The 23,148-nt window shown below is 35.8% G+C and overlaps 4 protein-coding genes across 5 annotated transcripts; 2 read left to right on the forward strand and 2 right to left on the reverse strand.

Moving 5' to 3' along the window:
- On the forward strand, positions 1 to 4,827 carry LOC117930928 (glucuronokinase 1). The gene is made up of 6 exons (XM_034851735.1): positions 1 to 357; positions 1,707 to 1,856; positions 2,067 to 2,255; positions 2,338 to 2,454; positions 3,590 to 3,750; positions 4,383 to 4,827. Exons 1-6 carry the CDS (start codon positions 91 to 93, stop codon positions 4,627 to 4,629), a joined length of 1,131 nt encoding a protein of 376 aa, XP_034707626.1. The 5' UTR covers positions 1 to 90; the 3' UTR covers positions 4,630 to 4,827.
- An 87-nt stretch (positions 4,828 to 4,914) lies between these two features.
- Positions 4,915 to 6,624, reverse strand: LOC117930929. The gene is made up of 2 exons (XM_034851736.1): positions 6,159 to 6,624; positions 4,915 to 5,450 (listed from the first exon to the last, which is right to left on the reverse strand). The coding sequence occupies exons 1-2, from the start codon at positions 6,522 to 6,524 to the stop codon at positions 5,292 to 5,294; spliced, it is 525 nt and encodes a 174-aa protein (XP_034707627.1). The 5' UTR covers positions 6,525 to 6,624; the 3' UTR covers positions 4,915 to 5,291.
- A 1,840-nt stretch (positions 6,625 to 8,464) lies between these two features.
- Positions 8,465 to 14,635, forward strand: LOC117930189. The gene is made up of 9 exons (XM_034850692.1): positions 8,465 to 9,490; positions 10,190 to 10,245; positions 10,375 to 10,457; positions 10,612 to 10,690; positions 11,926 to 12,036; positions 12,256 to 12,365; positions 12,643 to 12,726; positions 13,681 to 13,718; positions 14,302 to 14,635. The coding sequence occupies exons 1-9, from the start codon at positions 8,560 to 8,562 to the stop codon at positions 14,370 to 14,372; spliced, it is 1,563 nt and encodes a 520-aa protein (XP_034706583.1). The 5' UTR covers positions 8,465 to 8,559; the 3' UTR covers positions 14,373 to 14,635.
- Positions 14,636 to 14,748: 113 nt separating this feature from the next.
- LOC117930190 lies at positions 14,749 to 21,771 on the reverse strand. Of its 2 annotated transcripts, XM_034850694.1 has the most exons (16): positions 21,403 to 21,771; positions 20,974 to 21,070; positions 20,487 to 20,645; positions 20,248 to 20,356; positions 19,960 to 20,115; positions 18,319 to 18,423; positions 16,686 to 16,769; positions 16,456 to 16,571; positions 16,235 to 16,336; positions 16,032 to 16,148; positions 15,898 to 15,954; positions 15,722 to 15,788; positions 15,572 to 15,625; positions 15,414 to 15,488; positions 15,295 to 15,330; positions 14,749 to 15,164 (listed from the first exon to the last, which is right to left on the reverse strand). In XM_034850694.1, the coding sequence occupies exons 3-16, from the start codon at positions 20,501 to 20,503 to the stop codon at positions 15,051 to 15,053; spliced, it is 1,209 nt and encodes a 402-aa protein (XP_034706585.1). In that variant the 5' UTR covers positions 20,504 to 20,645; positions 20,974 to 21,070; positions 21,403 to 21,771; the 3' UTR covers positions 14,749 to 15,050. The 2 variants fall into 2 exon arrangements, with proteins under 2 accessions (XP_034706585.1, XP_034706584.1); XM_034850693.1 differs by lacking the exon at positions 20,974 to 21,070.
- Positions 21,772 to 23,148: the final 1,377 nt, after the last annotated feature.

Consider the following 23,148-nt stretch of genomic DNA (forward strand, 5'->3'; position numbering starts at 1 on the left):
CACGTTCGCTACAATTTCAATTCCGTTGTCTCATTCAATGCAGGGCCCATTGTCCCTGCTCCCAACAAATCTCAGATCTTCTCCTATATAATGGTAGGCGAGGCCAACGAGGACACCCAAATTGAGGTGTCGGAGGAGATGGGTTTCGACGCCAATGCCTCGTCGGCGTCCATCGAGCACAAGGCCTACGCGAGAGTGGGACTTCTGGGCAATCCCAGCGACGTCTACTATGGGCGGACAATTTCCTTCAGTCTCGGCAATTTCTGGGCCTCCGTGCGCTTACAGCCCTCTGAGGATCTCGTCTTCCTGCCTCATCCTACTCACGATCTCGTTCAGTTCAGATCTCTCGATCACCTGGTCTGGCTTTCTTGCTTTTCCTCTTCTCTTTATTCTTTTTATTTGTGCCTCCGTTTTTGTGTTGACTAGGAAGATTTTGATAGCTTGAATTACTGTTGGGTAGTGTTTTCGGGAATGAATGTGCTGCAATGTGATTGTTTCTGTGTGCAATTTATTTCTTTTGGAATGAATGCACCGGAATGTGATTGCTTTTGTATATACAATTTAGTTTTTGTGGGAATGAATGCACGGAAATGGGATTGATTTTGTTATCATTTTAGTTTTTTCTGAAAATGGATGCAGTGAAATGTGATTGCTTTTGTGTGTATTGCCATGGATCTATATTTTTTCCCCTTCTGTGTATGCTTCTATATAGCTACATTTAGACGTAAAGTTGATGCTTTTGAGTTGAACTTTACTTCAAAAAGTTGTGTTTCCTTTTCCAAGTGGTGTCTTCATTTTTGGGTTCCTAGCATGCCCATATGGAATTGATGAATAGATCTTGCTAATATTTGCATAATATTATCTCGCGGTTTTGCTAGAGCGTGTGCAATAAATTAGTAATTATGAGAACCTTAATACTTAATGCTTAATAGTATTAAATAGAACCTTAATGCTTAATGCTTAATAGTATTAAATATTAGGTTGTTTGTTTGTGTAATATTTTATTTCTATTAAGTATTAAAAAGTAAAGAAAAATTAATATGTTATTTTTTTCTATTTAGAAAAAGCTAAATATTTTGATTTTTTTTTATTTAATAAAAAGTTTATAATAAATCATGAAAAAGTAAAAAACCAAACATCCTAAATTCTGAAAACAAATTGTTTTCAGCAAAAAGCCAAAAAAACAAACACAGTCTTACTTAAGTAGTGTATAGAAGGTATCCCTTTTTTTTTTTTGAATAAATACTAACTACTGAGGTGGGTGATTCCCAGTCAAAACTTCAATTTTCTAAGCTGTGGGAGAGTACATGACTAGTGACTAGTTTTCTATCTTGGAAACAATGGATATGGGTTTCCATGATCCAACCTAAATCTTTACTCAATGATAGAAGCTTAACAGAGAGGACCAAGTATGTCTGGATTGTGCTCATTTGTATTAGTCCCAAATTCAGGACTTATACTCAACTTATCTACTAAGAAAGGAGCTGTGCTGCTCCTTTGCTTATTATGCACCTTGAACAGACTAAAAGGTGTTTGGAGGTTGAATTAGAGGCTTTTGAGGAGCTTGATTTATTGCTACTGCTCTTGATGGTGTGTCTAGAATTGTCAGGATAGAAGCTTGGTGACATTTTATATTCCTTTACATCTGTATGCATTGATTCATGATTTTGTGAGGACTAAAGTATCCTTGTTCTTTTACTTTGCAGGTGAATCGTTTGCATAAAGAAGGTTATTATGGTGGTGTACGCTTGCTCATGTCAATCTGTAAAGTCTTTTACAATTATTGCAAAGAGAACAACATTGATCTCCACGATGGAAACTTCACTTTATCATATGATACTAATATCCCTCGTCAGGTAGACTTTTAGACAAACTATAGAACAAAAAGCTGCTTGTTATATGCCTCTTCCTGGTGATACTTGTGTTAGTTGCATATGTTATTGCTATGGGTTTTTCCCATATCTTTATGTTTGTTTTGATGGTTAGAATTGTTCAGTAGGACATAATCATTTTGTTGTCTCCTTGGTATTGCCGCATATGGCTTACATGATAATATGATGTTTCAGGCAGGGCTTTCTGGTTCCAGTGCCATTGTTGCTGCTGCACTTAGTTGCCTTCTTGACTTTTACAAAGTCAGACATTTGGTCAAAGTGGAGGTCAGGCCTAACCTTGTCCTTAATGCAGAGAAGGAACATGGAATTGTTGCTGGTCTCCAAGATCGGGTTGCACAGGTGTATGGTGGCCTTGTTTATATGGTATGTAACCTGGAACTTTGACAAATGTGCTCATCAAATGGTTATAGATGCAACAGTTACATATCCAAATTTTCTTTCAAAGGATTTTAGCAAGGAATACATGGATAACTTGGGGCATGGCATCTATATTCCCATGGATATTAGTCTTCTCCCGCCACTCTATCTCATATATGCTGAAAATCCAAGTGATTCTGGAAAGGTATTTTAATTCTCTTGTTCTTTGTCATTTCTTTTATGGGGCTCTACCACAGTAGTCAACATTCTCATTTGATATGTTCTGGTGTTAAATCAAGGATGCACAATATTTTTAAGGCACATGTCTAAGATTGCCTGTATTGCTGTTTGAACATCTGCATTTCTCGTATCCTGCCTGCATCAGATTGTTAGTAGTGCTAGGGTACTAGCAATCATCGTTTTGAAACTATGCTAGGGTCTGTTTGTCATGGGTGATTTTTGGATTAACAATGACGATATTTGAGACTTATGAGCTCTTTTTAATGACGTTAGAGTTGAGATGGTTTTGCAGAAGAGATCAGAAAGAGGTTTCAAAATTTAATGTTTTGTACTTATTAAATTGTAAACACCTTCTTTTTGCTTACTTTTTTATAAGTTACAATTGTACCAAATGAGCCCTTAAGCTAGTGAATTTACCATCCAATCCTGTGACTGTTTGTTCCAACATGAGAAATTGTTTCAAATTGACAAGTTTCATTTAGCAATGGTTTTTCAACATTAGGAGTTTCTATGTTTCAAATTAGTTTCCATTCTTGAATCTTTTGGCCAATTTTGACAATTTTTTTTAATAGGTAAGAATTGTTTTCCCATTGGAAGAGAACGTGGAACCTCCCACATCCCTACTTTAGCTCCTTTCCAATTGAGTTAGGCTATGGTTATTTTTTAAACTCTGCTATAAATGTATTTTTGTCAAAACCAAGTCAAAATCATTGATGGGATTGTATGGTGAAGATTCCTATCCTTGATTCATCTTCCCTTGGACCTTGAGTGTGTCAAGAGAACGTAATCATACTACTATTGATGATTTTTGTCCCAAACAGATAGTTTTATGCATTGTTCCCAATTTCAAGTTCTCATTTGCCTTTTGCATTAGATAACAAAACAAATAATGTTTTATCACACTTTTGTTTCATTAAAGATAAAGATCACTAACATCCCATGTTTTTCATATATTTTAATGCACTGCCGACTCTTTTTGAATCATTACAAATTGCATTCCGTATTATAAGGTATTTCTCAGAATATTTCTAGAGTGCTTGTCAACTTATCTGGAAAGAAAAGTAACTTTATAATAAAATTTGTGCATTTTTAAATTTCAGGTACACAGCACAGTTCAGCAAAGGTGGCTCAATGGTGATGAGTTTATAATAAAATCTATGGTAGAAGTTGCAAATCTAGCTTCAGAAGGACGAACAGCATTGCTTGAAAAAGACTATTCCAAATTTGCATACCTCATGAATCATAATTTTGACCTTCGAAGGTGAAGCTTTTCCGTCTGGGTTATACATTCGGATCATTTCTGTAGTTAAAACCTCTCTCTCTGGTTATAGATCCAAATTACTTTTGTTAACCCCACTTTGTTTAAAATGGCATTCTGCATGAGTCTGCCCTGGAAACTAAATATAAAAGTAAAGGAAGAGAGCCCTTGGATTGAGAGATGCAAGAGTCGAGCATGGTTCCAGTGTTCGCTGGTCTATTTCTCGTCTTTAAAATACTTGACCAGTCTATACAATTACAAAGTTTTCTAGAATGTTTTAACCTTCCTATAAGAGCTCAAATGGAAGGTGCTATCTACATATCCATCTCTAGTATTCTAGATACCATGATATTCGATACGATTCCATAGACATTTAAAATGTTTTTTACCCTCTCTCAATTGCTTGATTTTAGAGATATACGAGCAAATCTTTGACATTAGCTAAGATGCTCCTCCTGTAATTTGTAAGGGTGATGTGCCTTACTATGTTACATTAATGTATGCTGTGAAGAATGATGCAAGAGACATAACATAAAATATTGAGGCATATTTCATCATTTCCAATTTTAGATATGCAGTAACAGATGGAGTTCTGTTTTAGGTTGTGATCTCACATTTATATTGTTTTCATACAGGCGTATGTTTGGAGAAGATGTCCTTGGTGCACTGAACGTGGAGATGGTAGAGGTGGCTCGGAGAGTTGGTGCTGCATCCAAATTTACAGGTAGCGGAGGAGCTGTTGTAGCATTCTGCCCTGATGGACCTTCACAAGTAAAGCTTCTGGAGGATGCTTGTCAGAAAGCGGGTTTTATCATTCAACCTGTAGAAGTCAAGCCTACTTGCTTAAGTGATATAGATCGTAAAACTGTGTTATCGAACTAGTGAGTTGTGGTCCATAATTTAGAACATTTCTCTTGCTTCACTTCTCAAAAAATCCAAAACCCTGCTCAAGTTGAGAGGTGGACATGGAAAATAAAATCTTTGCGTTGTACAGAACCTTTGATTTTGGGTGGGTGGGTGGATGTTCTTTTTTCAATTATCTTTAATAATGAAGGGTGCAGCATATTATCATTCTGTTTACAGGCTTGGTTTGGATGAATCAGACATGAGATGGTCTAATACAATGGTCTTCCATGAGAATTAGCTTTCCCATTAAGATCGAATGAATAACCATAAGAAGCAAGCAGCTTATTTTCAATGGCAAAGAAACCAGTTTTGACTAAAGAGAATGTACAAATATCTCATAAGCCATTTGAAACACATTGTGGCTTGCAGAACTCCTCAAGAATCCAAACTAAAATCCTTGCCCACATCATCATTAGTGAACATTTATACAACAATTCGAATAATGAAGGCGAAATCTCAAAAACCAGGGGAAAGAACAGGACAGGGTAATTTTCACTATCTTGAAAGGAAGAATTCTACATAACAATAGATTACAGTAGCTGTTCTTGATGCATCAGCAACGCTACAGTTACAAGCGAGACATTGTTACCATTACAAATCTTTCTTCAAATGCTAAGCTGCCAACCACCCAGAAGAAACTACTCGTCACACAATGATGCCATTAGCTTTCGTGGTGATCCCCATATCGGGAGATCGATGAAAGATTGCTTCAACTGTTCGTCTTGCACATTGTACATGGCTTCCGCCACATCACACAGATTGGAAACATCATGAATTATTGCTTCCTGAGCCTCTGCCTGCAATTCAGTAATTAAGAGTCAGGGGAGCACTTGAAAAGATGACTTCATCTGAAGGTCCCTTTTCCAAAGGGCTTGCAATCAGACGATTCTGCGAAAACATGTTCTCTGTTTGGTTGCTCAGAAATATAGAAAAATTGAGTGAATTAAAGAAGTCAAAAGACACAGGAAAACAAAACCCTCCATTCAATCAGTCTGACAGAACTGTTTAGCTTATTAACAGCAATTCATATGAAACTTTTCCTTCTCAGTTTCTCAGCAAACAAGCAGAGGCTAATCCATCTAAATTCGGTCAATTATGTTAAAACAATTTCAGTAAAAATACGATTGATGACGGTAAGGGCTAGAACATAAAAAAGGAAGTTAGATTCGGAGGAAAACCATTACCCTCCGTTTGATTGTGGAGAAAACCCCAGAAAAGAAAAATAAATAGCATTTCAGATACCTGCTGTTTTCTTCCAAAGTATTAAGGGAATGTTGGTTCCGGAAATTTTGAGGGGAAAATGAGAGGGAAATAAAATAGAGAGGAAAATTAGAACAAGAAAATTAATCTAGTTAGGTCAAACAGTTGTATTAGATTCAGTTGAGAGCCCTAATGAACGCATAAACCTAAGATCGAACAATCTAATTTCATTTCTTTCTGCCCATTTCTCAACAACACACAGAAACCCAAAATCAAAAACAAATCCCAACGCCATCAAGCACTACCTGCAAGAGGAGCTCGTCGACCAACGTCCGGCAAACAAACTCCGACGATGGCGAATCAGCTAATGGAAGAGACGACGACGCTTGCTCATGCTGCTGCCGCCGTTGCTGTTGATGGGCCGTCTCCTCCATTGTGCGCAAGGTGTTCGACAAATGCTCCCAGTGATCGATCTCCCTCTGGTACTTCTCCTTAATCTTAATGAGGGCCCTCTTCTTCCGCTCCCTACGATGGTCCTCCTCCGCCTGGGGATCGGGAAGAGGCGGCGCAGGGGCGACGGGGAGGGCGTCGAGACAGCGCTTCTTGCGCTTGTAAACGAAGCCATCGTCGTTGCATAGCTCCCAATCGTCTTCCCAGTCTGAAGTGGCCATGCCCAGAGCGGGAAAAACCAAATCTTGCCACCAATTTGGAAATTATCAAGCCGAAATTCAAATCTCGAGGATCCCCCCCTTCTCTCTTATTTCAATGTCGTTTTTTTATCTCCCTCCTTTTTTCTTTTTATGCTAAAAATACATGTGAAATTGTAAATTATCCTAAAATTGAAATATCAAATATCTGTCTCTTTATGATTTAAATAATAAACAACCGTTGGTTTAAAAGTCTTTAGTTAATAATTGATTTTTTTTTTTCAAAAGCAGTCATCCTTTTATTAGTTATTTTTAAGAAAAATAGTAAAGGTCACTCCGGTGTTCGAAACTGTTTTTTATAACAGTTTTCTCTTCTTCAAAACACAAAAAAAAATTATAGAAATATGTTTGATAACTACTTTATATTTTTCTAGTTTTTGTTGTTAAGAACAAAAAATAAGATATTTTCAGATAATATCTTTTAATTATTTTTTATTATTTTTATTTTATATTTTTTATAATTGTTTTAAAAAATAATTATACAAATGTATAGAAATACTAAAAATAAAAAACTAGATAAAAATTTATTTTTAAAACATATTTTAAAATATTAAAAAAAATTTAGGTTTTTAAATTGAAGAATAAAGAACAATTTTTAAAAAATTGTTCTAAAAAACTCTATTTTCATAATTGTATTTTAAAACAGTTACAAAACAAACCCTTAATCTTTGTTTGGTAAGTGTTTTTAAAAATAATTTTTTTAAATAGTTTTTAAAAAATGTTATTAAAAATTATTCTCTAATGTTTTGTATAACAAAAGCTTGTTTGAAAATCTAAAATATTTTTAACCTATTTTTAAATATATTTTAAAAATAATTTTTATATCCTCAACTTTATTTTTAATTATTACATATGTTTATATAATTAATTTATTTAAAACAACTCTAAAGAAACAACTTAAAATAATTAAAATGTGTTATTTGAAAACACTCTATTTTTTGTTTTTAATAATAAAAAATTGAAAACAATTTTTTATTGTCAGACATGTTTTCCAGTTTTTTTTTCTAAAAACCAAACAATTGTTCTTAAAAATAGTTGTCAAGCAAACTCTGAGACCCTATTGAGAACTATTTTTAATAATAGTTTTATGTTTTCTAAAACAAACAAAAAAAAAACTGAAAAACATGTTTGGTAACTAGAAAACATAATGTCTTTAAAAAACATCTTTTACTTGTTTTCATTTATTTTTTGAAAGTCATTTTAAAAAAAATAATTATACATACATATATAACGATTAAAAATAAAATTGCAGAAATAAATTTTATTTTTAAAATACATTTAAAAATGTTAAAAATAAGTTAAAAACATTTTAAGTTTTTAAACAGACTTTTATTTTATAAAACATCATAGAATAATTTTTAAAAACTGTTCTTAAAAACTATTTTTCAAAACTATTTTAAAAAACAGTTATCAAACAAGACCTCAATAATGATTTTTAAAACAATTTAAAGAAATATTTTTTTTATAACAATTTTTGAAAACTGTTATATAATGTTTTAGTTTATTTGAGAATGTAAAATGTTTTTAACTTATTTAAAATATATTTTAAAAATAATATTTATGTTTAAATTTTTATTTTTAATCATAATATATATTTGTATAATTATTAAAAAGCAAGTAAAAACAACAAAATTTTTTTTTTTTTGAAAACACTCTATTTAATATTTAAAAAAATTATAATAATTTGATGATTGTTGATTTTTCATTTTTTTTTTTTGGAAAATAGAAAACTGTTTTCAAAAATAGTTTTCATAAGAATTTCAAAATTTTTGGCTCAAAATTATTAATAGCATTTATAAGATATTTGGGAAAAAAAAGAAATTCAGAATTATAACTGTTGCTGAGAATTTGCTGTTATATAATAATTTTGATTATAAGATTAAAACCTGTTTGCTAATTCTCGGAGAGGAGGAAGATGGTAAAATCCTGGAGTGGGTGATGCCCATGGTGGCCACAAAGGAAAACAGAGCCAAAACATTCCACAAAAGCTTCAACACCAATGGCGAAATCGCTCCCTTTCACCCACGTCTCCCTCCTCTTCTTCCGCCCTAAACCCACTCTCTCCCTCTTCTTCAAGCCCCCATCTCTCAGACTCCTCACAAGATCCTCCTCATTCCCACATCTTTTCTCCACTACTTCCACCCCTCACCCTCTCCAATATGACATGATCATCTCCCGCCCAGCACAGCCCCCACCCCCTCGACCCCGCCGCCGGCTCACCCCACTCCCCAACTCTAAACCCAATGACTCGCCCGATGCAGAATCGCCCGACTCAGAAGGTTTTGAGAATTGGGTTGATCGGAAATTGTCGGGTTCGGATGATTTGCAGATGGATAAAGCAAAGAGGAAGTATTACAATAAGAGGAGGAAGAGGATGTACGGGTCGGATTCGGACGAGGATGGTGGTGCGGCGCAGGAGAAGTATGTGGAGCTGAAGCAAGAAGTGGTGGAGCTTCGCACATTGCACAAGAGAGAAGAGGAGTTGTATTTTTACGACGCTTTCGCATATCCATGGGAGAAGGAAAAGCATTATAAGATGGTGTATCAATTGGAGAAGAAGTATTTTCCTGATCATTGTTTGGATAAGGCGTTTCTCGAGCCTGGAGAAACGAATGAGAGTGCCAATAATGCGAAGGCGAAGAAGAGAGTGGGGAAGGGTGGGGAGAAGAGAGAGGAGATTGGCGATGGAGGGGACGATAAGGGTCTGGTTTTCTTTGAGGGGGAAAAGGATGAGAAAGTATCGGTTTCAGCAAAGGAGAAAGAGCTTTCAGAGAAGAAGGTGGAGGAGTTCTTTAAGTGTTTGAAGAAAGTCCCCAATAAGGATGTTGAAGGTGATCGTGGGGAGCCCTACTTTGTGACTAGGAGTAGTGAGCTGCCTCCGAGATGGGACGGGCCCAGTGGGACTGTTGTTCTGATAAACAAACCCAAAGGTGAGTTGTTGTCAAGTCTGTACTTTTGTTGAACTAGTTATACTCTATACTTGTTTGGAAATTGGAATATATAAAACTCAATTCTTTTTGTTTGAGGTTTTTAATTTTTAAAGCTTTGCCATTTGTTTAAGATTCACTTAGAACTTGTGAAAGTGTTGATTTGGAATGTACCCTAGGATCAAACTACATCCACATTCATATAAAAGATAATTGATCATTTATTAGCATCACAATCTTTATGATGGATAATTATAATAAGGGTTTTTCATACATGTATGATTTATTTATGAATAATTGGGTATACTACTCGTAACTGACCTCTGCCGTTCTTCCATTTCAAATTCAGGTGTTCTCCCATTCTAGGATACTTCTTATCTTCCAATGTTTAGTTAGTTTGAATATTAGCTGCAAAAGAAAAACCAACTGATGTGCAGCAAAGGGAAAATACTTGTTACAAAATTATACTTTCTGCTTCCTATCAAAAAAAAAAAATTATACTTTCTGCTTTTGTCCGATTTGTGCAGCAATTGTATGGCATCATTTGAGAACGAACTGGTCTATCCATATAAATTCCCAAATTATTAGATAATGATATTGTTTAATTGCTGCATTAAAAGAAAAGTGATGGGATTATAAAGGCTTTTTCTTTTTCAGTTATTTTTTTACTTCAAAAGATAACTGTATCGTACTGCAAGACAGGATGGACTTCATTTACGGTTTGTGGAAAGCTCCGCCGCCTTGTCCAAGTGAAAAAGGTATTTGTTTACTATTGAATCTGCATGTAACCTGTAGTCACTGATTTAAAAATAATAATAATGATTAGTCTGCTATCCTGTCGTCCTCTCCCATTCCTCTGTTTTTTTGTCTGATTCTTCTTCTTCCAGGTAGGGCATGCTGGAACTCTTGATCCCATGGCTACTGGTTTGTTGATTGTTTGTGTTGGTAAAGCCACTAAGTTGGTAGAAAGGTAAAATTTCAACCCAAACCTTGGGAGGATTTCCTGGACAAGCTCTTCATTTTATACCACATTTCATTCTCCTAGAGATTTGAAATGAAATTTTTTTCTTGGTGGAATTTCACAAATGGAGTTCCTTTAAAGGTTTGGAATATTTTTATTGCAGTTATCAAGGCATGGTTAAGGGTTATAGTGGTATTTTTCGTTTAGGGGAGGCTACTTCAACTTGGGATGCTGATTCTCCGGTTTGTTTACCTATCTCAAACCACAACAGTGCTCCTTATTTTCAAGTTAATATGCACTAATATGTATTGTTGGTTTCCGATCTGAACTTTAGAAGTAGGGCCTGTACAGAATGTTGGTATATATAAATTCTCATGCTCCACAATCCAATCCTATTGCTCTTTTGTTAATATCAAAGTATACAAAATAAAATGCAAAGTAGAGATTATATGAAATAAACTATTAACCATTTTTAGGTTGACTTTAATGGAATAAAAAAGTCTCTCCATGAATTTCCATGTATCATACTGGGCATATAAGGTGTAATGTATTAAAGGGTAGAACTGCTAAAATAAATGTGTTTATTTGCTTAAGGAAAGAATAATAGTGTTCTCCAGAATAAAGAAATATAATGGAGCTTATGCATTCAGTCACAGATAAACCAAACAGTCCATTTAGATGCTTCCAGACTGTGTTAACCTCTAAAACAGGTGATGGAAAACCTGAAAATATACTGAAAATGAGCGATTATCTCTCACCTAGGTCTAGAATTATACATATATGCAAATGGTTTGTAACAATCCCCTCTCAATCGTATAGATATTGTCCGCTTTAGACTCATTGGGAGGGAGCGAGTTGTTACAAATGGTATCAGAGTTGATCCTCTAGCTTAGTGTGAGACTCTGTTTGTTTGGCCTCACAATCTCATGAGATGTAATGAGGACCTTGTGTTGGCATAGAGGAGTGATGGTGATATCCCATATTGGTTAGGGGAAGTTCTTTGGTTCTATACATGTAATGAGCTTTTCTTAATTGTGTAGATGCATTTTAAAGTTGTGGGGGTTCATTGAGCCTAAATTAGACAATATTTAAATGGTTGGAAGTGAGTTGTTACATGATATGTAACAAAGGAAAAAATGTAGGTTTTAATATCTGTGATGGATGTAAGGAGTGCACCACCTTGACTTCTTGAATTATGATACTGGTTCCAGTGTTCACATGGTGCATATTCCAATCACGAGAAAGTAGGTACATGTGAACATTCTCTGAGAAATAGAAGGGAGTTACAATAAACAGCAATGAATATCCTATTTGATCATCTTGGATTACAAGCATGTGTGATTTCTTTTTAACTTTTCTAGTTGTAACTTTACTATCATTGTGGAGTATGATGGCCTTTTCTCCAATAATCTTTACTTAAATCTTTTTTGTTTTTCATATTCATATTTGTGTGTTGTCTGTATTTTTGCTCTTGTAGGTTATTCAGCATGAACCATGGGAGCATATCAAAGATGAGAACATAAAGAAAACTGCTGCATCATTTTGTGGGGAGATATGGCAAGTTCCTCCAATGTTTTCTGCCATCAAAGTAAGAAATTCTTCTACTTTGTATTGACATTATTTTTTTTGATAGACTACTTTACATTGACATTATGTAGAAAAGTGGCAGAAACAAGTCCCTGTAGGCGGTTCCTTGCATGTTTATTGCTCAGTAACATGAACCATTTCCCTGAGAAGATGTTTTCTGTTCAACTATCAATTTAATTAGATCAATTTCTTTTGGTTTTTTTTTTTACCTTTATGATAGGTTGGAGGTGAAAAGATGTATGAGAAAGCCAGAAGAGGAGAAAGTGTAGAACTTTCACCAAGGCGGATTTCAATTTTCAAGTTTGATATTGAGCGAAGCTTAGATGACAGGTTCTACTTTTACTCCAATATTTGCATGGTGTCGTCAATGTAATTCATTTCTTTAATTATTACAAAATCACGCTTATTCCAATGTACTGATCATCTGCTATTCCTACCTAGTACTTTGTCATGTAAATCTGTTCACTTCTGGTTTATGGTAGGAAGAGCCATTCATAAACCTTAGGAGGGATGTTTTTTTTTAATATTCAGGAGATATCTTTTTTTACTTATTTATCATCATTTAGCATACTTTAGCCAATTTTAATTTTTTCTTGTGTATCTGCAGACAAAATTTGGTTTTCCGGGTGACATGCTCAAAAGGGACTTATATTCGGTCATTGTGTGCAGATTTTGGGAAGGCCCTTGGCAGGTAGTCTTTATAAACAAATTCCTCATTATTACTTCTTTTTTCACTGCTTAATAGTACTCTTAATTTGCTTCCTTTGCCTTTACCCTTGTGCTAGCACTTCATTCCATCTTATGACTGGCAACTTCCTTTAATTCTAAAGCTATTTACTATTGCTTTAGCCTCTACCTTCCAGTGAAGCTTCTTAAGCAGAAAGCTGCATGAACATGTCATTAAATCCTTTATTCCCAAAGAAGACCTAAATGGAAATAAGAGAATTGTGCCTTTCTGTTGAGGGTTGGACATCTTTATTTATGAGAAAAACCCAGAGTTTTAGCATAGAATCATATTCCTTCTAGACTATAATTGGCCCTTTAAATGGGTCTATTTGTGAGTTTCATCTTTCTGGAACTTATCTCCTGGAGTTCCTATTTTCCCTTCTAACAGTGGTATGATATGGCTACCTGGGCCACTTTGGTTCTAGGCTCTACCCTACTGATGAATATCCCTTACATTGGAGCATTCGACTTTCCTTTTCGAGGCTCCCTATGTACCTTTTTAGTCTTCTGATTGGTTATTTGCTTGGTGAATTTTAGGAAGGCTTGATTGCAATGACCATGCCTGTTTAAAATCTGGCTGTGAACAACAGAATTTATCAAATTTTTAGAACACATCTTAACCATATCCTTCCCCACTGTTATGGTTAATGCACAAAACTGTTAAGTTTGTAATACATGCAGTAGTTGCCCTTTCCCCATCATTGCTGACAAAAATGCTTGCAAACATAAAGAATATTATGTCAAAAATCTCCAGATTGGAACTTTACAACTTTTTTTAGCACTTTTATATGCACTAGTTGCCCCTTTCCCCATCACTGCGGACAAAGATACGTCAAAGTTCTTCAGAATGAATCTTGTTTGTATAGCTTCTGCTTTCTCCCCTTTTCTGTCTACTCATAAATTGCTCTCTCTCATGCAGTTGTGCTCATTTAGCTGCTCTGCGAAGAGACTCAATTGGTAAGGTCCCTTATTCTTGAGGTTTGAGGTTTCACCCTTTGTTTTCCTTATTTACACTCAATCTTTATGCAAATGGAAACTCATGCTATACTCTAAGGCCCTATTTGATAGCGATTTTTTACCATAGTTTTTTGTTCTTAAAAATAGAAAACAAAGTGTTTTTAGAGAACATTTTTTAGTTGTTTTCAGTTCACTTGTTTCTCAAGGTTGTTTTAAAAAAATAATTATACAAATATAGAGAATGATTAAAAACAAAATATTACTTATAAAAATTATTTTTATAACATATTTAAAAATATAGAAAACATGGTAAGAATATTTTAGGTTCCAAATAGATTTTTCTTTAATAAAATATCATAAAACAATTTTCAAGAATTGTTCCCAACAGAGCTACAAAGTTCCCTATATTTCTTTGCAAGCCCTCATATTTTGTCAAGCTTTTAATTATGGGATTTGCAAAACTCAGAGAGGCATTGAAAAGCCACTTAACCACATAAAGTTAATCCTCTATGCCAATTACTTTTGGTGGATGTAGATAGGGCACTGTGGAATAAACTACTACTGGTTTTCCTTTTCATTTCAGGGCCATATTCAGCAGATGATGCCTGGGAATTTAAAGAGCTGGAAGAAGCTATCACCAAAGGTTATTTTTAATTGCCAATGCTTCTCCCACCAAAAGATTATAACAATTATCAGGAGAGCAAGCACCATTTTGAAGCTATAGAATTCACAACCACAATTTTATTTATTTTTCCTCTTTTCCTTTTTGACAGATTAGAATTTATTAGAATGAAAGGCATTGTACCTGACTTTCTACACTGTACTCATTGTTTAATTATTCTGTATAATCCATTAATACTTGCATCAGTTGCAAGTTTCTTCAAGTAAGCATGAGTAATAAGAAATTCTTTGGCTTCTCTGACTTTGATGGCCGATAAATTTCCTTGTTGCTCATACTAATGCCGAAACCATAGTAGGGAATTTCAAAATCTCAAAACTCTTTTCATTTGCAAATAATAATCATACCATATGCTACATTTTGGGATACCCTCATCTGATCCCAATAAACTAACATTAGCAATATAAATTAAACGTGTAATAACATTCATTATGTCATTGTAACTAATGACAAGTGGCTTCTCTTCTTTGCTTCTAGAGCTACAAGTTGACCTAACCCAATACAAGCCCCACCCCCCACAAAAGAAAAAAAAAAGGAAAAATTATTGATTACTGCAGAACAAGTATAATTCTGAAGCTACACAATGGTGGTAAGATGCTGAGACGATGACACGGATAATACTACAAAGTTTTGTGCTTGTAAATGTTGTCCCCCTAAGTAGCAGTGGAATTGGGCGGATCGATTTTCATTGCCTCAAAGTAGGCTTTCTCTGCAACAGCCATTCGGTCTTGAAACATTGTCCATTCTTTTCTACACCTTTCCCTCACCTGATATAATGAAATCAAAACTTCAACACATCATAGCAAAATCTGATGATTCAAATTAGATGTTTCAACGTGAAGTTTAGAGAAGTGATGATTTTCTTCCCACAGACAGAGGAGAGAGAGAGATACATACCCCTTCCCATGGTGCCTTCCCACCCTCTGCTTTCCCCTGTTGAAGGCAGGAAATAGTAAGTATCATCTATTCCATATATAAGGAATCAATGAACAGTGGTTGACAGCTTAGTGTTTTACCTGGTTCCCAAGTGAGGGAACACTTTGATGTAGAATCCACTGGGCGTCTACAACTCCTATTTTCTCATGAGCAGGCTGTTTTCAAGTAATATAGGGATTTATAATGTAAACAAGAGAAATTAAACAATTGAGTTAGAAAGAGAAAATTTGTCACTGACCTCTACACATTTCCTTAGAGCAAAATCTAATCCCCATCCATGAATCAAGTCATTCTGCAAGTAGCATGGCAACAATTTCAGAGGTATCCCTTGATAGGAATAAGTGGGTAAGTGTCAATAGCTACAGTATGAAAAAAGAATGCCCCAAACCTGAATCATATGCCAAACACAACGCCATGCATTTCGAGAAAACACAGTAGCCATGATCTCAACAAAGCTGCATATTTAAGTAATAATCAATAAAGATTTATTTGAATCCATAAAACAGTTCCTTACAGTACAAATTTTCAAAATATTCTGTACTTAATTTAAATCTGTGCACATACGCTGCACATGGTGGCAAATGTGGATCAGTGCACCAGCCAGGTCTCTCTTGTGTTTCCCTGAGGAAAAGAAGGAAAATATAAAAACAACAAACCACAGACCAAGTGAAGGGCGGGGAAGTTTGGTTTGTTCTTACTTGTGAACTTCACTGTTATCTCTCTTCTTTGTCATCTGCCATGTTAACCCTTTACTCTGTGGGTCTAAACCAGGTTGTGATATTTCCAAACCATGCTTCCGTACTAATTTTATGTATCTGAATATAAAAGAATAGAAGCCTTAAAATTCTAGTTCACAACAGTATTTCCATTCACAGCAGGATATTAAATTTCAGACACTCACTCTTCTGCATCAAAATGCTCCACCCCAAGGTCTTCATCCCACATAAATATGTAGTCATAGGGTGCCACAATGTCAGGATGCAAAAACCGCTTGGCATACCACCTTGAAGCAAATTTCAGGGAGTCGTGAAAAACATGACTTAAATATGCCTCAATGATAATCCACTATGGCCTATAATGACAAAAGCTTGGAATTCTTAAGAGGATAAAGAAGCTACCCACCATTTGGTTTGCTTCTGAACGCTCACATGGATAGCCTGTTTCGACCATTCAAACTCATCCCATTCGCTCACCCGACCATCATAATGAAATAGCAGAATGGTAAAGCTTTCTGAGAACTGCAAAAACACATTTTAATAGCAAGGAGTGAGAAGGGAGGAGGAGGAGGAGGACGACGACGACAATGAGGCGAGAGAGAGAGAGAGAGAGAGAGAGAGAGAGAGAGGACAGACCTTTTTTACTGCCGCATCAATATTGTTTTTCTGAGCAATGCCAACAGTAAAGGTTACAAGATACCTTGGTTTAATGCTTAAGTCCTGCAAGTGCCCTTAATTAGAAAAAGATTCAAATGAAAGAAGAAATATCTCAAAATTAACTCATCAAGGAAATCTAGAAACCTTCATCAGCACTCTGTTAAGGTGAAAATTTTAGGCACAGTCTAAATTCAAGAGGCAAAAACACAGTTAAAGTTTGGTGTTTAAATCTCGCATTATCCATTACAATATTCCTAATTAACCTGTCTAGATAGAGTAATGGATTGTTAGTCCTTTTGTTGCAATCTATTCTAAGTACCATTTTGTTTGTCATACTTATTTTGTATCTTACAGAACATCTTGGACCCTCTTTTTTATATTTTTCTGTTTCAGAAATGGGATAGCATTAAGAATTGGAAAGCAATTTAAGATATAATGAAGTTACTTAATCATATTAATCCTCTTATATGCCTTTTGTAATCTTTATGCTTTATAAAGCTTTATTTATTCTTTTGTGTGAAATACTCATATGTTTTAGGTTCAAGGATAGCAGAGGTTGAACCACTTTGTTCTTTCTTCAAGTTGAAAAACATCTAACTGTCCATGTCACCAATCGCATCTATCCAAGGTTTTGAATCTCAAAGGATGCTCATAGAATTAGATTCTCAAGTGTGGACATGAAGTTCTCCTCATTTTGAACTGTGGCCATTTGGACCTCATAAAGGTCGGTAGGATTCCAGTCAGCTTGATCGCAGGGCCAAGATCAATAGTAAGCCTAGGACAGCAGGTGTGGTTGACAGTTATACTGAAGAATCATCCACAGAGAGCTTTTATCACACTGGATTTGACATCTATACATGGCGATTGGTGCCCTTTTTGTCTCAATTGGACCGAAGCAAGCTTGACATCCAGCAAACATGTGCATTGGTGCCTTTCTCAGCAAGAACACCAAATCTAGTGACCGAGCTAAAATCTCAAACCATGCCCAAAACTAAATGATCAGTGGTTGGTCCTGCAACCAAGGTGCAATTAGCCCAAGGGGAAACAACACCAGATTCCTCCCTAGGATGCTTGAGTATTGGTTTTTCCTATGAAAGAAAATGCTGTGCCTTGGGCTGCTTGAGGATGGATCTGGGAGGAACCTCCTAGGGGTAACTTCCCTCAGCAACCTCTTGCATTGTAAGCAGAGTCATGGGCACTTAAGAGAGGTCAAACATTCCACGGATGGGCAGACACAGTACCTAGATGCTAATATCCACAAGTGCTGGCCAATCCCTTAGTCCTCTTGGACAATAGTACCCATATCCAATTGGACCCACTTAGCTAAGCCTTACCTTGTAGATTTCCATATGTCACATTGTCCATGTTCCATTGAGATACAATATCAACAATATGCCAAACTAATCTGATACCTTAAATGAAAATTTCTTTGTTAACACTTTGCTCAATCTCTATAAAACACTCTAGGCAGTTTTCAACCTCTTACCTGCTAAAATGAGTTGTGTGCTTAGGAATATGTTACCTTGTGCAAGCATTAGTTTCATAAACATTTATAATGGAGTAATTAATAACTCAACTACAAATGGCATCAAGGTTATGGTAAAAGACGCACCTCACTGGGCAAACCCCACAATCTACGAAGATAGAAATCTGACTCAGATACAATGATACCCGGGGGTAGTCTTTCAGCACCTCGAGGATTTGTTGGGACCCAAATCTGAATTAGAACCAGGATGTCAGAAGCTCACACTAGCACATAAAATCAGAAAAAATATACTCCACTACTCTCTTCAAAGAATTTACATCAGACATAGATAATTAGTTGTTACCTTAATATTCTTAACTAGAAATGGAAATTTTCACTGATTAGACTCAGTAATCTATCTTCGTATATAATACAGTTTTCATTTCTTACCCTTTGTTTAAAAAAAAAAAAAAGAAAAAGAAAAAGAAAAAAGAAATAATAAATAAATAAATATTGACTTGGCACACAGCACACAGCTTGGTGTATTTTTCCCCTGGTCATACTCAATCTATGTAATAAGGACACAGATACAGTCAACTGAGTTAAATACACGTAAGGTTTGTGGCATAGGTATCAGAGTTCAACAAAGTTATGATGTTACAATCACTGGCAGAGCCACATGAAGCCCTGAAAGAGGGGGTGCAGCACTTGCCCCCTCCTCATGCCCCACGCCCGACAGCCCATGGATAAGGTTAGATTTAAACTTAGTTTCCTGGCTCCGCCTATGGTTATAAACTTATTAATAAGTACTATCCAGTCAAATATACTGAAAAATCATGCATCCTTGAAAAGTGCATGTTGGATCATCTATCAACATATGGTACCTAAATTGCAACTTAAAACAGGAAGCCACTACCAGCCACTCATGAATATATAGCTGAAATGTGGATCTTTGAGATGAATGAGTAGAAAATTAATGAAAGATTAATTTTTTTTAAAAAAAAAAAAGGAAAAAAAGAAAGAAAAAAGAATTGACTGTGAGAAGTCATAGAAAACACTGGTAGATTTCAAGACAGGGGAGTTATCTAAAGTCGTATTCTCATGTGTAATAAAGATGGACAACTATGTCAGTAGGAAAGTGATATGGCTCCAACTGAAAGTGTTATAAGGACAAGGGAAAAAACAAAATAAACACAAGTTAAGACAGAAAGGAACATGTAAAGAAAGACTTGTGAACCAGGCTCCATGGAGAGGAGATAAGGATTTGTTGGGCTACCCTAGTTTGCAATGCACTAGAGCCAACAAACTCAGCTGAGCCTTAATATGTGTGCACCTACATTATGTCCACTAAGATCTTGGATTCCCAAGGGATTAAAGACATTATGTGTGAACAAATAGAAGCTCCAAGAAATTGGCTAAAATCTGAACTGATGAAGTTGCCCTGGTTTGAAAGCAGATGGAGAGAGTGGGAGGGGGACGGGAGAAGAAAAAAAAATAGAAACATAACTTCAAGAAAAATGTCTGAAATCTAAACTGATGAAATTAATGCTAGCACTGAACTTGAATCAGGGATTGAGAGAGAGGCAGACAGAACAAAATTTCAAAAATCATGAAAAATTAGCTGAAATTGGAACTCATGAAAGTAGTGGCTGCAAACATAGTTCTGGGGCAGATGTATAGTGGTCAAAATAGGGAAAAAGGCTACTTTATGGCATTCAATTTCAAATATGGGCAGCTAATAACCCATATCATGATGCTCAAAGTAGAGATTGGACAAAGTGAATATACCTTTGTTTCATTAAATTTGTAAAAGTGGGAAGCGGTGCCTCTATTACGCTTTAGTGAAGACCAAACATTCAACAGTGCTTGGGTTGAGAGACCTGAGTACTTGTCTTCAAGGTAATTTAGATCAATGGAAGGAAAAAGGCTGGATGGGAGGCTCATCTGCCAAAGATAAACACAACAAGACTATTTTCAATATCCCTCATCAAGCAACACTGGCACATTACATATGATAAAATATAATAACCAAAAACCAAAAAATTCTTAACAGAATCATAAGAACAGTATGTGTACCTTAGTCAATGAGAGTGTTGGAAAAGACACTCCTAAAAAGAAGCCAACCACAACGCCTATAAATGCTGTTACAATAAGCCTCATTGTCTCATTTGGTTTTCTTAAACCTCTGCTCATCCCAAAAGAGGCCAAGGTCAAGATTACACTAATCCCAAAAGCTTAAAAATCAATATGAATATGTAAAGGCCCTAATGGGGGCAAAAACAGCCACTGCTCATAAAAGAAATAATTGGAAGTACCGCAGAGGGGTTCCCATTGTAGTCTGAGTCTTCCAACTCTACAGTCACAAAAATAGATGCCGCAACCTAGCAAGCAACAACCGCTCAACGTGGCAATCAATTTTGTAGTTTCCAGTGCTCCAAAAATGAAATAGACGCTCTTATGAGTGGAAATTAACCCTGAAGTCATCAGAAGTTTCCTTCAAAAAGAGAATAAATAAAAGAAAAAAACTACAAGTAAACAAGTTATACTTTTTCGAGTATGGCTACTTCCGAGAATCAAATTGATGCTATCACATACCCAAATAGGCCAAAATTTCCAAATACCACTAGACTTGCTAGTTTCAGACTAAATTGGTAGTTTCAATTGCCATAAAAGCAAGATTCAAGTTCTTAAGCAGCATTATGTAACTTTTTTGTTCATTCTTCCAAAAAAAGGCAAGATCTTTTGATAAAGATAGAGTTCAAAGACAGTTTAAAGAGCAGAAAGCACATAAAAAACACATACACAGAGCACTTGTAAAGGTAAGTTTTCATGTTGGACAATCACTCTGCCCTTCCCAAAACATCATGTAGAATAGAATTGCTCCTCCTCCACTCCCCTCCTTCAAGAAACCATTTGAACATAACATCAACGCATAATACAGATAAACTAAAAACCAAAACAACCCTTCACAAAATCGCAATGACCATGCCCACTCTCGCTCCGCCACACCCAAAACCAGCGAAGCAGCCTCCCAATTCATTCCAAATTCCCCGTGACCTCAATACCAAGACCCATTCAACAACACATTCACAGAAAAATTCAGAATCAAAACATTACAAAGTACAACAAACGACTCGATCCATCGACAATCGAACACAAAACCAAAATGCCTAAATCGGAAAATCCAGTCAGACGAACATAAATTGTACAAGTAAAGAAAAATCAACGTACGTGGAAGAGAAAGCAACCCTAGAACGGAACCCGCAAATCAAAGGCTGCTGTAGCGCAGATCACGAGAAATACAAGTCTCAATGTCCGAGCAACCAAAAAACCGCTTCCGAAAAACAAAAACAAAATCGTGACCGAAAGAAGGAAAAACGGAGAAAACAAGGATCATAACGGTGGGATTTCCCAGAAAATTCGGGAACCAGGTTCCTCTTGAGTCGTGTTCAACATGGGAGACCCCTCTTATGTTTTTGTCCGCTGTAATGGGATTGGAGGTTTTGATGGTTGATGAGGGAATGCTAGCTGCCCGATTGGTTGACGAATGGCCGATGGCGTTATGCGGGACCCTGGCGGGGGGTGTTGGGTGTGAGTGGCTTAGATGGTAGATGTGCCCCGTGTAAACTTTTCAAAATCATGGTGTCTTGATTATGGCTTTTGGATTTGGAATCGAAAGGGTCTCTGTTTTTGAATCATTTGATTTTAACATAGAAAACTCTCCTCTGACACGTGTCTTACTTTTATCATAAAATTAGCAGCCGTCTGGCCCTCACCTCTGTTCCCTCCCTTACAAAATTTGTCATTTTTTATTTCCTAATCCTAAACCAACCCCACCTCAAATTAAATTTTGAAACACCCATTTCAAAAATTAAAGCCTCAATTTTCTGCCTTTTCTTAGTTTTCTATCACCTTTACTATTATGATATTTCATATGGATGGGGAAGAAAACTTTTAATGTTATCTAAGTGAAGATCCCTTTTAATCATGTAGAGGTGTTTTGAAGTATAAGGACCTTTTTAAATTTAGAGTGGACGATATCTTCACAACTGGGTACGGGTCGTCATAAATGACCTCAAAATCAATTCCCGACCTCAATGTAAAGGTTTGTTTTAGCTCGTGAGAGGTGTCTATATATTTGACTCTACAATATCCTAATAATAAGTTATTACGAGTACATATGGGGGTTGATAGTAATATCCCACATTAGATAAAAAGTTTTTGATGTTACGTAAGTGTAGGTTTTTTTGAACTATATAGACATATTTTAAAATCATGAGAGCTCCTGTAAGCTTAGAGCAAATACACATGGTTGAGTATGGATCGTTATTGTCTGTTTATAATTTTAAAACACGTCCACATAATTAAAAAAAGTTTATTATATTATATTATATCAAAAACTTCTTCCCTTATTTAACGAGGATATCACATTCACGCTAGACAGACACAATATCTTGTTTTGTAGGAGAGCAGAGTGCTTGAATCTACATTAATATGAATGGAGATATCAGAGGTAGTTAATGTGTTTCATTTATAGAATGTCTTTTAAGGGAATGCCAGACTCAGCATTTGATGCTCACTTCAATTCTGTGACAGGTCATGAGTAAATGTGTAAGACATTATTACCTTATATTCAAGCATTCATTTTTCTTCAATATTAATAAGTTAAGATGGCAGATTCAAAGTAGTAGAAATTGATGCCACCAGAAGAGTGTGCAGGCCTCTTGTTTCTTAGCCTACTATGTGTATATTTTATAGATGCTCCTCTGGCTTTTAGGAAAGAATACAGCAGTTTGGCCAAGTGGGACTTCACAGGCTCACAACTGACCCCTATTTGTGAACCCAAACCAAATAGTTAAATCAAGGAGGGCTCTAGGAGGGAAATCAATAAGGGAATGGCTTTCATCCTCATCTCCCTAACTGCTTCTATCTTCTGTTCATTATTTGTGCATCAGCCATTTCTGCTGCGTTCAATTT

Source organism: Vitis riparia, chromosome 14 (assembly GCF_004353265.1).
Source record: "Vitis riparia cultivar Riparia Gloire de Montpellier isolate 1030 chromosome 14, EGFV_Vit.rip_1.0, whole genome shotgun sequence".
NCBI classification, from domain to species: Eukaryota; Viridiplantae; Streptophyta; class Magnoliopsida; order Vitales; family Vitaceae; genus Vitis; species Vitis riparia.